Genomic DNA, 13,356 nt, shown 5'->3' on the forward strand with positions numbered 1-13,356 from the left:
AGTTCGGTATGACTTTTACGGAAATGGGGTTATGCCCAAGGGCACCTCTGAGCCGAACAGAAAGCAGCCTTATCAGAATCTTTTGGGCCGCCTCTTGAATCTGGCTGTCTGCACGCAGTATCAGTGTTAAGCCAGTGCATCGCCCATTGAGGTGTCCTGAAGAGACAAAGTAACCACTACTGCTGCCGCCGCTGGGTGAGGGATAGCGGAGCGGCAGGGTGGGGGCAGCCGTCGGCCAGCCGCGCCGGAGCCGGAGCTCGGAGCTCTGTCCGCGGGCCTACGGGTGAATTCATTTCGATCGGGCTTCCTTCCTGTTAGAAGAAAAATAAAACCGAAGACATCATTCACCGCGTCAGACTTTCCTGAATCCAGGGTGACCCGACGCAAGGCGATGCGACAAATTCCAGCTGCATCAGGCTGGTGTTAAAGGCCGTCGGGCGGCGTTCCGGGCGCTAGAAGCTGGGACTCCAAGGCTCCCTTCTCTCTTCTCTCAAGCTTGAGTCGACGGCGGGCGAGCCGGACGGGTAGAAGAGTGGGAGTTTCAAGATGGCGGACCAGAGGGACATACCCTCTGTTTCTCTAACAGATCGAGGTCTCTCATCTTCACTGCAAAAAATTCCGTGGTTTGGTACCGAAAATGTACGGGAAAATGGGGTACAGACGGGTACGGAGAAGGTACGGACCTTCTGTACTGGTTCTCTGTGGTCCCCATAAGGATCTCATGTAAACGGGTACAGAAAACATGTACAGAACCTCCGTGGTTGGCAAGGTACGGACGGTCCAGGTAAAAAATTGACCAGACATATTCCGTGAAATTTCTGTACTTTTTTCTATCAGTGTTAATATGCCTCGCATCGAACACATGTTAAAGGATGGCGCGCTGAACGAGAAGTCAATGGTACTATCGACATATTTCCATAGAGTATTGTGTGAGCCAGTGACACTGTAACAAAACTGTCCTTCAATGCCGTTAATTTGTTACCAGTTTTCACTGTAGGTCAATTCACAGTGTTTACTGTGATCTGCTCACGCGATTCACTGTGATCTTGTTCCCGGTGTTTACTGTGATCTGGACCACAGAAAACTCTGTGAGTTTGACGCCGCTGAGCACCGAAGTACTGCAAATCAGGCTCCAATTCACGGCGTTCACTGTGGCCAGATCACAGTGAACACTGTGACTGAGATCACAGTGAACTAGTTCACAGCAAACATTGGTAATAAATTAGCGGCATTGACAAGACATTTTTTGCACAGTGGAACGTTGAAAACGAGTCTCGGAGTCTGCCTGCTGGCAGTATAAATGTCGGAAGGGTTACCGGCCTCAGTCTGCGTACTAAGGCAACTTCTCGATGGCGAACACTGAGAATCCAAACGCTATGAGTGCAATGCGTTTGAAGACGTTTTCATAGCACCAATTGGCGCAATGCTTTTACATCGTGCGTGAAGTGCAATGTCATCTCGTGCATTAGCATAGGGCATTTTTGGGACGCATTGCACGTGTGGTGCGATGCTGCTGCGGTGCATTCCCCCTGGCCGCGTCAAGGAGTAGGCTCCACCAAGGCCAGGGCCTGGCAGCCGCGCCACGGCTTGATCCGACTAAGCACGCATCCAGATCAGCCGTTATCTGTGTCGGTAAGTCGATTCGTTTCGGTGCTAGTCGCGGCGTGGGCACCTAGCCGAAAGGGCGATGGTGCTAGACATGCGGTGGGCCCCGCTGGGTCTGCTGCCCCTGTCACGCCGCCTGCAGACGCTGACTGTGGCCATGTGGATGTTCACTATCTTCGTGGGCCCGTGGATCCTGTACCTGACAACGTCCCTGCTCCTGCTGCACCCCGTGCTGCGATGGCCGGTGCTGCTTTACCTCGCCTGGCTCTGCCTCGACCGCAACACGGGCGACCAGGGCGGTCGGAGGAACGGTAAGTCAACGAGCCGAGTTCGGCACGAGGGGCGAATCATGTGTACTCATATGAACAAATTTGACCGAAATCTGTGTCCTCACAAGTTTGAAAAGCTCAAAATTCGCTTATTTTCTGCACGATTTTGGCGTTGTGTGTCGTCTAAAACGCTCATTAAAACCTAAAAAACATTTTAAAATGTGAAATTTATGAGTTTTGTAAGGTGCCCCAGGTCTAAAAATCTTGTGTGGTTTACGGGATCCTGTATCATTAATTTTGCAGGATTCCGTCTAGTTTTACGAGATCTTGTATGGTTAAACAGGATCCCGTAAGAACACTTGAGATCCCGGGAGGGTCGCACAGGATCCCTTAAGACCTGCAGATAGATGGAGCTCACGGTCTGGGAATTCGATCGCGTCCGCCGGTCAAACGGCCCTGTAATGCTCAAATCTTCAGTGAAAATATTGAAATTGAGCAACTTTGAGAGCCCGTAGCGTGCAAACGCGACGTCGTAGAGCCTCGTGCGACACGCCATTCGTAAGAGCGCCTTGTTTCTTTCGGTAAGACACTTGGGTAGTTTTTTGGCCAGCAGGTTCCGTTATCCCCACAAGCCCCAAACCCTCAAAACAGCCATTTTTAGGATTTTTTGACCTATACCAAAAAGCCAATCGGTGTTGAATCCGGCCCTTTTTGTGTTTCGGCAATTCATATTCATTAGAGGAACCAAAAAATCCGGGAGGGAGCCAGATCTAAGGGAGTCCCTGGCCTAGTGTTTTTATTTGTCTGGCTGGAGCTGTTCTAAGTGAACGCGCCTTGAATCGGAAGGTGATCGCCAGAAAATGACTTGAATGGGTGGTTGTGGTTTCGCCAGGCCGCGGTTGGTCCTTCGTGCGTGGTTGCGTGCTCTGGAACTACTTCCGGGACTACTTCCCCGTGCGGCTCGTCAAGACGGCCGAGCTGCCGCCCGACAAGAACTACCTGCTGTGCGCCTACCCGCACGGCGTCATCGGCCTCGGCGTCGTCTGCAGGCAAGTGCCGTGGACTCACTGTGCCGTGCCATAAGGCCACATCAGACCAGCTCAGGCGGACGCACTGGAGTAGGCACAAATTCCCCTGATGCACCAGTCTCGAAAGGGCTGCAAGCCTCAGACTGCCCTCTAAGAATTTTTGGTGTTTTTTTAGGCACGAAGTAGCCTTATAGTATACCCAGGATTCAGCCGGCCCGAGATTCAATTTGTGTGGCCCCTTATGCATTTCGGAAATTTTCTATACGATTTTTATGAGATTTTGCAGACTTGTAGAACTTTGAACGCTGATTCTCATGCTGAAATCTGGTTAAAAAGTCAACGGCCAATTTTGAGAAATTTGCTGTCAAAATCGCCGTTTCCATGGCAAAACTCGACTTGTCAAAGGGAGTGGGGGGAGCCGAGCCGGGGCGGACCAGTAGCCGAGCTTCATTTTGGGTCTGTACAGCTTACTCCAAAAGCTGAAATGGCACGTCCGAAGTGAAAAATTTCTTTGACTGCAGGTAGACAAGATGGAACACTAGAATTGGTGTCGGTTCGAACGCAGTTTTTCGGGTAGAACTATCCAATAATACTTCTTGATCGGAGTGTTTTTGGACATGCGCAGTAGGTTTGCAACCTGTTTAACAGTTTAACCAACTGTAGCATTTGAAATCTGTATTAATTTTGCTCTCTTTTTTGTTTTTTCTTTGTTTCCTGCTTATGAAAATTCATATAAAACAAATTTTTAATTTTTATGTGATAACTTTCTAAAAAAATATTCACAAAAAATTAGCAAAACAAAAGTTCTTTTTTTCTGACATAAAGTTTCTCAAATAATACTTTTTTTTCTGTCAATGAAACAATTTTGTTGTTGTTGTGATTCAGTTAGCACTAGGACCACTTCGCTCCACCTCGCGACTTGCAGTGCTCATGTTCCTCGAACAAGACTCACCCGCGTTTCGAAACCTTCCCTCCCGAGTTTATGAAGTTTGTTAAACCAACCGTCGTGTTGTTGATACGTTGTGAGTGAGAAGTATTACACAGAATTGAAGAAAACATGACTAGAGAACCATAGCCTTTTGAAACAAGCCAAACAATTCAACGTCAGCAACAATGGAGGGGCAGTTTTAATGCGCGACTGCTGGTGCTTTCAGCTTCGCGATTTTCGCAAGGGCGCAGACGCCGAGAAGATTGTTGCCAACCCGTGAAAATTAATTTACTGCCTTCTTTCTGCTAAGAACATTTTAATAATGATGGACTTCAAAGATGTTCCATTGTCAGAACACTGCGGAATACATTAGCATTGGAATTTTTTGAATAAACCAGCATTTTGATTTCTATTTATTGTCAAGTTTAAATTTCGACGGGTGGTACATCGAGCACATTGGTACCACTGCCATTGGTAGTCCCCTGAGCCACAACTAAATTCACAACACCACTTCTTTTCTTTCTCCACACTCTTACACAATAATCAAACTGACTTCGTGACTCCTAGGATTTCTTGAAATCGTATTTTTTTTTTGTTGGGATAACTATGTAAGATAGAGCTAGGTCCGAAAATTACACTAGAATAACAAAAAAATTTTGCTTACTGTAGTTTCAATTGTCTCAAAATTCCACTCCTTTTCGGAAATATAAGTTGAGTGAGATGACTCTATTTTCCATTTTAACGGAAAGTGATAAATCACAGAAATCCTCTACGGAGCGACCTGACAATTTTGATATTTTTCTCAAACTTTAACTTGTGCCTTTTGAACTTGTTATCAAATACAACATTCATTTGTTTAGTTTTCCCTGCTAAGAGGTTTTTTTTCTCTCCTGAAAAATTGGCAAAATGGAGTTATGCCCTTCTTCCGCTACTTGGACCAGCAAATGAGCAGCTAGATCTAGGGACCTTTGGGGTGGTTGGGGGCAGTGTTGCCACATCGTCCGATAGCTCCTTACTATGACGTCATCGTCGCGTGCCAAATCGCTGCTGGTTCAAATCTGGCTTTGAACCCCCCCCCCCCTTTTTGCCGTCGCCCCCTCCTCTTTCTGTCTTTGCCATCTAAAGATGCTTGTTCGATCGAGGATTTTTATCAAAGTGAAGAAAAAACACAAAGCTTTCTTCTTAGGTACATCATTTTTCATTGCAGAACAAACAGAGACCATTTACTTCAACTGAAAGTCATTAAAGGGTTTGACTAGAAATATTTCTCCCTTTCCTTTAATTTTGAAAAGGACAGTATGCAAATTATTGACCCCCACTTCATCACAATTATTTGAATCATCATTGCCATTACATTTTTAAGTAAACATATGACGAACATCAACACCATGAACTGAGGGCTGAGGTGACATTTTTCTTATAGTAGCAAAGTGTTGAGCAGAACACGTACAGGAATTAGAACAGAAGCGAGTGGTGCGAGGGGGCGAAAACTCGCGCAATCATGTGTACACGGCCCCCGAAATCGCACGCGAATCATTCGAAATCACGCAAAATTTAAGCAATCCGAAATCAACGGAAATCACTAAAATCGACCGAAATCAGGCAGAATCACACGAAATCACGCACAACATCACGCTGGTGCGTCGCGAAATAGGGCAGAATCAGCCATGAAATTAATTAAAACCATGCGCAACCACATATAATCACACACAATCACACGCAATCAAGATAAAATTTTCAAATCAGACAAAATCACCCAAATTATTCAAAATCACGTGAATGACGCGAATCATGCGAATCATTGCGTTTTCCGAATCATGTGTACACGAAAATCCCGAGTTTTTGCCCCCTCGGAGTGGTGATTCTGGCAAAGTCTTCAATATTTCCACATAAAAGCTTATTGTTCTTAGTGGGCATCACATATGTGGAAACCCGTTTACCTCTTTTGTAGGACTTTGCAACATACAGCATGTTTTGTTTTGAAAGGCGGGAGGGAATAAAGCTGCGCAGCAGATGGTTCAGACACTATCTTTTGACTTACAAGAATATTTGCAATCCAAGAATTTCCAATATTTACACTTCTTAAAAGTCCCAACACAGTCCAGTCCTGAAGAAATTTTTTCTTGCATGTTTAATTTGTGTCTCTGCTTTAAAATGCTGACACAAAATTCCTTAGCCTAACCCTCTTTTAAACTACTAACCATCAATGGCAGTTTAGTAACAGTTGACAAACTTGAATGCACTAGGAGAACTACATGGTTGGTACCATGAATAAAGTTAGCAATTCTTACATTTATGTCTTCTAATTTATAACAGGTCATTACAAACAACGGTCCTAGTAACTTCACACGTTCTCCCAGATGTAAGACCATCTGCAGGTTGTGGCTCATGTGCTCACTACCATAGAGAGCTGCAAATTCAGATACAAATTAGTTCAAGAGTAAAGACGATAACATCCTATCTTCTTCACTGTGGGTCCTATGAACAAAGACCACCATGCTTTGCATCCGTTGAACAAAGACCGCCATGCTTTTGGCCGCTTCTTTCTCTCCCATTAGAAACGCGATTTACAATTGAGAAAATGAGATCGCCGTCTGGAATTTGAAATTTTCTGATTCTCTAATGTTTCATGCACAAAATGAGCACACTATCATCTCACATTTGTTTGGACTACTATGGAATTTACTAAGATGAAATAAGAGGGCGATCTAACCTCAAATGCAGATCGGTCTTTGTTCAACCGATGCAAAGCATTGCGGTCTTTGTTGAAACGATGCAAAGCATAGCGGTCTTTGTTCATAGGACCCATCGTGATGCTAGATGAATTCACGAGTGCTAGACCTCTTACAAACAATAACCAATGTTGATAATATTCAGGATCAAGCTCTTCATGAAGGATAATTAAATTATCCCTTCAAGCCTAGCTCCAATGATTACTGTCCCGAACCTCCCTTCTCCGTCCCAGCACATTCTTATGCTCTTACAGACATTTCTAAAAACCTAGTACCTGCTGTATATGAAGAGGAAATACCATTTAGTCGGATGTGATGTTAATATTGCTGAGTTTTTTGTTTTGATCTTAAGAGATGTTTTCTGGCTAAAGCAGATGGGGAAGTGCCAGATGGAACGATTGTGGTTTCTTTTGTTTCGACTTAAACTTAAGTCTTGCAACTGCTAGTTTGGCTTGACTACAGTAGACACTAGTGCCCTTGTATACTTCAGTCTGTGAAATCGGAACAAAATATAATTGCTTCAATTGCTAAATTTTCAAACAAAATCAACTGCAAAGATTTAAAAAATTACCTTGAAAGCCAGGGGCAAAGGAGAGAAGCATGGCAAGTTCGCCACCATTTGCTTGATCTTGTCGAAGAGGTAGTACCTCTTTGTTCCTTTTTTTGGGGGTTGAAGTCCAACTCAGTAAATTTTTTAAACCAGTTATGTATTGCTGTGCAATATTTGTTAATTGTTTATCTTGGTAAAAATTATTTAAGGTTATTTTAACTTTTTGAAATTGAAAATATTTATTTATTTTTGTACAGATAGTTAAAGATTGAGATTGAGTCTTGAAATGCCAAAATTAGTATGATTAGTTTTTTAAGACATGGGACTTGCTTTGGAATAAAAAATGATGTACTTAAGAAAGCTTTGTGTTTTTTCTTCACTTCGATAAAAATCCTTGATCGAACAAGCATCTTCAGATGGCAAAGACAAAAAGAGGAGGAGGGCGACGGCAAGCGGGGGGGGGGGGGGGGAATTGAAAGCCAGATTTGAACCAGCAGCGATTTGGCGCGCGACGATGACGTCGTAGGAGCTATCGGACGATGTGGCAACACTGCCCCCACCACCCCAAAGGTCCCTAGATCTCGCCGTTCATTTGACGCTTTTTGGGGTAAATTCTACCACTTTTACGGTAAAAAAAAACGTCAAATCTACGGCGTGTTTACACCAAATGATTTTGACGTTATTTTCCCGTTAATTTATGACTTATTTTAGCCGTTAATACGAAGTTAATGTGACGTTCGTGAAACAGCAAAATAACGTCAAATTTACAGGGTCGAGATTCACTCGGGGTTGGCAGCTCCGGCTTGACTTCGATGTGGCGTTGTTGTGTTGGCAGCTCCGGTTTGACTTTGATGTAGCGTTGTTGTGTTGGCAGCTTCAGCACGGACGCGGTCGGGGTCCGCAAGCTGTTCCCCGGCACCACGCCCAACCTGGTGACGCTGCGGCATGGCTTTATCGTGCCCTTCCTGCGGGAGATGCTGCTGTCGCAAGGTAGGGTCCCACAGTGGGCCAGACGACCGGGGCAGGCGGCCAAAACTCTAGACGCGTTTTGAGCTCCAGAGTCGCTTAATGGGACTGAAACCGAACGTGTGGCCCCACCGATGGATTGCTGTCCAAACAAGGAATCCATTGGTGGGGTCACACGTTCGGTTTCAGTCCCATTTAGCGACTCTACACTCTCATTCCAGGAACGTGACATCACGTTGAAACGAACGTGACAAAATGTGACGTTCGTTTGAGCATTATGTCACGTTCGTTTGAATGTGAACAAGCTGAATTTTGGCTAATTCACACACACTCAAACGAATGTGACACAATGGATTGAGCAAGAGGTCTTTTGAGGGACTGAGACGGCTTCCCACACGTTTCAAGCACTGCCTCTACACGGTCAGAAAAATGTCCGTTATTTTACGAATAAAAATCCGATTAAGTGTTATACGTTACCACGAATCTCATTTACGGACGCCAGGAGGTCCCAGGCAGGTCTCGGCAGGTCCCAGAGATAAGTCCCCGATGGTCGCTGGAGGTCACACGCCGGTCCCTTTTGCGTCCCTGCTAGGTCCCGGATGGGTCCTCCCCTGCTGGAATGCTGGATGCGAATAGGACGTCCAGGATTCGTCCAATTGCCATCCCGTACATCCACGACCTACTAGATGCATCTTACAGCTATCCACGCATCCTGCAGGCCATCCTACTTTCGTCCAACTTATCCAATGACGTCCTACGCGCATCAAGATTAGGTCCTGTGCATTCCAGACAGAAAAACATAAGGTGTCCATGACGTATCCACCGCATCTCTGCGTTCCGAAATCGTCCCACCTGTGTCCACGTATCTCATCACGAACCATCCGCAACTCATCCTCGCATCCTTGCCATCTCAGAGCCATCCGCCTCGTATCTCTGCATCCACGTGGCCAAATTGAATCACAGTAGCATCCTAGTATCCAACCGTTTGACGCATCCCTGGCGCGTCCATGGCGTCCGCCTTCTTCCGCAAAGCATCCCCAAAACATCCAGCGCGTCTGAGCGCGTCTGCAATGTACCGTAAGCATCCGTAAGGTATCCAGACGACCCACCCTCATCCTGAGCGCATCCGTCGGCCTCCAGTCTATCCCAGCAATCCATTTAGCATCCCCAGTGCATCCAGGGCGTCCTGTAGGCGTCCAAAGCGCATCCGGACCGTCCCCTCGGCATCCGAAATGCATACCGTCCACCTCCAGCCATCCTCTCGTCATCCGGAATGCATCCGGGGCGTCCTGTAGGCGTCCAAAGCGCATCCGGACCGTCCCCTCGGCATCCGAAATGCATACCGTCCACCTCCAGCCATCCTCTCGTCATCCGGAATGCATCCGGGGCGTCCTGTACGCGTCCTGAGAGAAGCTGGAGTGTCCGAAAGGCATTCCGAAAGCATCCAGGACATCCAGGATGCGTCTTCAGTACATCCGTCGCATCTTGGATGCATCCAAAAGACATCCAGTGAATCCAAAATGCGTCCAAAGAACATCCAACGCATCTAGGATGCGTCCAAAGGATATCCAACGTATCCAGGATGCGTCCAAAAGACATCCAATACATCCAGGGTGCGTCCACAAGACATCAAACACATCCAGACCACATCCGCAACATCCAGATGGCATCCAAACCACATCAGTGACATCCAGATTGCATCCGAAACACGTCCATGGCATTCATTCTGCGTCAACGCATGTTGGGAGACTTTTGGATGGGCTGGATGTGATTTGGACGCGTCGGAGACCCATGTTCCGACCACTCTTTGAAAAGGTCTCAACAAGATCTATTCAAATCAACAATAAAAATTTTCAGTTGGTCACCCCCCTTTTTTCAAGATAGAGTTTAAAAATCAGTATCTTGAAAAAAGGGGGGTGACCAACTGAAAATTTTTATTGTTGATTTGAATAGATCTTGTTGAGACCTTTTCAAAGAGTGGTCGGAACATGGGTCTCCGACGCGTCCAAATCACATCCAGCCCATCCAAAAGTCTCCCAACATGCGTTGACGCAGAATGAATGCCATGGACGTGTTTCGGATGCAATCTGGATGTCACTGATGTGATTTGGATGCCATCTGGATGTTGCGGATGTGGTCTGGATGTGTTTGATGTCTTGTGGACGCACCCTGGATGTATTGGATGTCTTTTGGACGCATCCTGGATACGTTGGATATCCTTTGGACGCATCCTATATGCGTTGGATGTCCTTTGGACGCATTTTGGATGCACTGGATGTCTTTTGGATGCATCCAAGATGCGACGGATGTACTGAAGACGCATCCTGGATGTCCTGGATGCTTTCGGAATGCCTTTCGGACACTCCAGCTTCTCTCAGGACGCGTACAGGACGCCCCGGATGCATTCCGGATGACGAGAGGATGGCTGGAGGTGGACGGTATGCATTTCGGATGCCGAGGGGACGGTCCGGATGCGCTTTGGACGCCTACAGGACGCCCCGGATGCATTCCGGATGACGAGAGGATGGCTGGAGGTGGACGGTATGCATTTCGGATGCCGAGGGGACGGTCCGGATGCGCTTTGGACGCCTACAGGACGCCCTGGATGCACTGGGGATGCTAAATGGATTGCTGGGATAGACTGGAGGCCGACGGATGCGCTCAGGATGAGGGTGGGTCGTCTGGATACCTTACGGATGCTTACGGTACATTGCAGACGCGCTCAGACGCGCTGGATGTTTTGGGGATGCTTTGCGGAAGAAGGCGGACGCCATGGACGCGCCAGGGATGCGTCAAACGGTTGGATACTAGGATGCTACTGTGATTCAATTTGGCCACGTGGATGCAGAGATACGAGGCGGATGGCTCTGAGATGGCAAGGATGCGAGGATGGCTTGGGGATGCTTCGTGATTCGTGGTGATGACGAGACAAGGATGGTGGGTGGATGCCACTTTTGCATGAAGCTTAAGAGTACTCAAAGTTCTTTCTCCTCTAAGAAGGAAGCGGTGGCCGAGGGGCTTAAGCAGTCGACCAGCAAGCGGAAGGGACCGGGTTCAACTCCCGGCAAAGTAGCACCACTTCAAGACGTTCATCACACATAAAGAAGACACCCAGCACTTCCAGACGCCAGTCCACAAGAAAGATCCATCGCATCCTCATCCGGAAGTCTCCTAACTCATCCAGCGCACGGGGGTCATCCGCAAAGCATCACTACGACATCCGGCACCTACCCTTACCACACCTCGCATGTGCAATGGATGCGATCTGGATGCGATTCAAATATTTTGGATTTTTTCAAGATGCGATGGGTGTGGTTGGGATGCATTCTGGATGTCGAGAGGACGGACGGAGGCGGGTGGGACGCACTCGGGATGCTTTTGGGATGGTTCGGAGACTTTCTGGACGCGCTCGTGACGCCCCGGCTGCAGTGTGGACGCTGAGAGGACTGCTGGAGGCGGACTGGATGCACTCGGGTTGCCTCTGGGACGGTCCGGATACCTTCTGGACGTGCTCAAAACACCCCGGCTGCATTATGGGCGCCGAGCGGACAGCTGGAAGCGGGTGGGATGCATCTGGTATGGTTCTGGGACGGTCCGGGTACCTCTGGATGCGTTCAGGACGCCTCGGATGCATTCAGGATGCATCTGGCATGGAGCGGATACGCACTGGACGTTATTCGGAATCTCCGGCAGATTGTGAAACGTATGGGGTGGGATAGAGAGTGGAGGCGAATGTGATGCATTGTGGATTAATTTTGGCTACATTTGGGATGCACCTGGGACAGTCGGCATACGCTTCAGATGATGGCTGGACGACGGACGGACACTGACGATACCTTCTGGATGCGGGAGGGACACCTCGATTGAGTCTCCGGATACGTAAGGACACATGCGGGATGATCCATGGACGAAGCCGGCGCGTCCTGAGACCATCCATAATGAGAAAAACCTGACGCTCTCGGGACGTCCGGAATACGTCCCGAAAATTCCGCTAGGGTCGCGGGGTCCCACCGCGTCCCTAGAGGTCCCCACCAGGTCCCTAATGGTCCTTCAGGGTCCCGATAAGGTCCTGCAGGGTCCCAAACGGGTCCCCCAGGGTCCCAAACGGGTCCCGAATGGGTCCCCCAGGATCCGGAATGGGTCCCCCAGGGTCCCAAACGGGTCCCCCAGGGTCCAAAAAGGGTCCCCTAGGGTCCAAAATGGGTCCCCCAGGGTCCCGAATGGGTCCCGAATGGATCCCCCAGGGTCCCGAATGGGTCCCCCAGCGTCCCGAATGGGTCCCCCAGCGTCCCAAATGGGTCCCCAAGGGTCCCTGGTGGGTCCCTCAGGAACCCGAATGGGTCCCCTAGGGTCCCAAATGGGTCCCCTGGGGTCCCACGGGTCCCCTAGGGTCCCTATGAGACCCCTAGGGTCCCTATGGGTCCCTATGGGTCCCCTAGGGTCCCTATGGGTCCCTATGGGTCCCTATGGGTCCCTATGGGTCCCTATGGGTCCCTATGGGTCCCTATGGGTCCCTATGGGTCCCTATGGGTCCCTATGGGTCCCCAGGGTCCCTATGGGTTTGAGACCCTGGGAGACCCATTTGGGACCTAGGGACAACGAATGGGACCTTGGGGGACCCATTTGAACATTTGGAGACCCATTTGGGCCCCTGGGGGACCCATTCGGGTCCGTCGGGGACCCATTGGGGACCCTCGGGGACCCATTCGGGACCTTCGGGGACCCATTCGGGACCCTCGGGGACCCATTCGGGACCCTCGGGGACCCATTTGGGACCTTCGGGGACCCATTTAGGACCCTAGGGGACCCATCCGGGACCCTTGGAGACCTATCCGGGACCCTTGGGGACCCATCCGGGACCCTTATGGACCCATCCGGGACCCTTGGGGACCTATCCGGGACCCTTGGGGACCCATCCGGGACCCTTGGGGACCCATCCGGGACCCTTGGGGACCCAGCCGGGACCCTCGGGGACCCATCCGGGACCTCGGGGACCCATCCGGGACCTTGGGGACCCATTTGGGACCGTCGAGGACCCATTTGGGACCCATTCGGGACCCTTGGGGACCCATCCGGGACCCTTGGGGACCCATCCGGGACCCTCGGGGACCCATCCGGGACCCTCGGGGACCCATCCGGGATCCTTGGGGACGCATTCGGTACCCTGGGGAACCCGTTGGTGACCCTGGGGAACCCGTTGGTGCCCCGTTGAGGACCCATGGGGGACCCATTGGGGACCCGTTAGGGACCCATGGGGGACCCGTTGGGTACCCGTTCG

General features: G+C 49.3%; 1 protein-coding gene across 1 annotated transcript in view; it reads left to right on the plus strand.

The window, feature by feature from the left end:
* The first annotated feature begins 844 nt into the window (after positions 1-844).
* The window catches only part of LOC117652671 (2-acylglycerol O-acyltransferase 1-like), a 32,628-nt gene continuing 20,116 nt past the window's right edge, over positions 845-13,356 (plus strand). The window contains exons 1-4 of the mRNA XM_034397755.1: positions 845-898; positions 1,658-1,916; positions 2,767-2,923; positions 7,987-8,102. Coding sequence (XP_034253646.1) covers positions 845-898; positions 1,658-1,916; positions 2,767-2,923; positions 7,987-8,102 — 586 coding nt within the window. The remainder of the gene's footprint in view (positions 899-1,657; positions 1,917-2,766; positions 2,924-7,986; positions 8,103-13,356) is intronic.

This window comes from Thrips palmi, unplaced genomic scaffold (assembly GCF_012932325.1).
Source record: "Thrips palmi isolate BJ-2018 unplaced genomic scaffold, TpBJ-2018v1 HiC_scaffold_7, whole genome shotgun sequence".
NCBI lineage: Eukaryota > Metazoa > Arthropoda > Insecta > Thysanoptera > Thripidae > Thrips > Thrips palmi.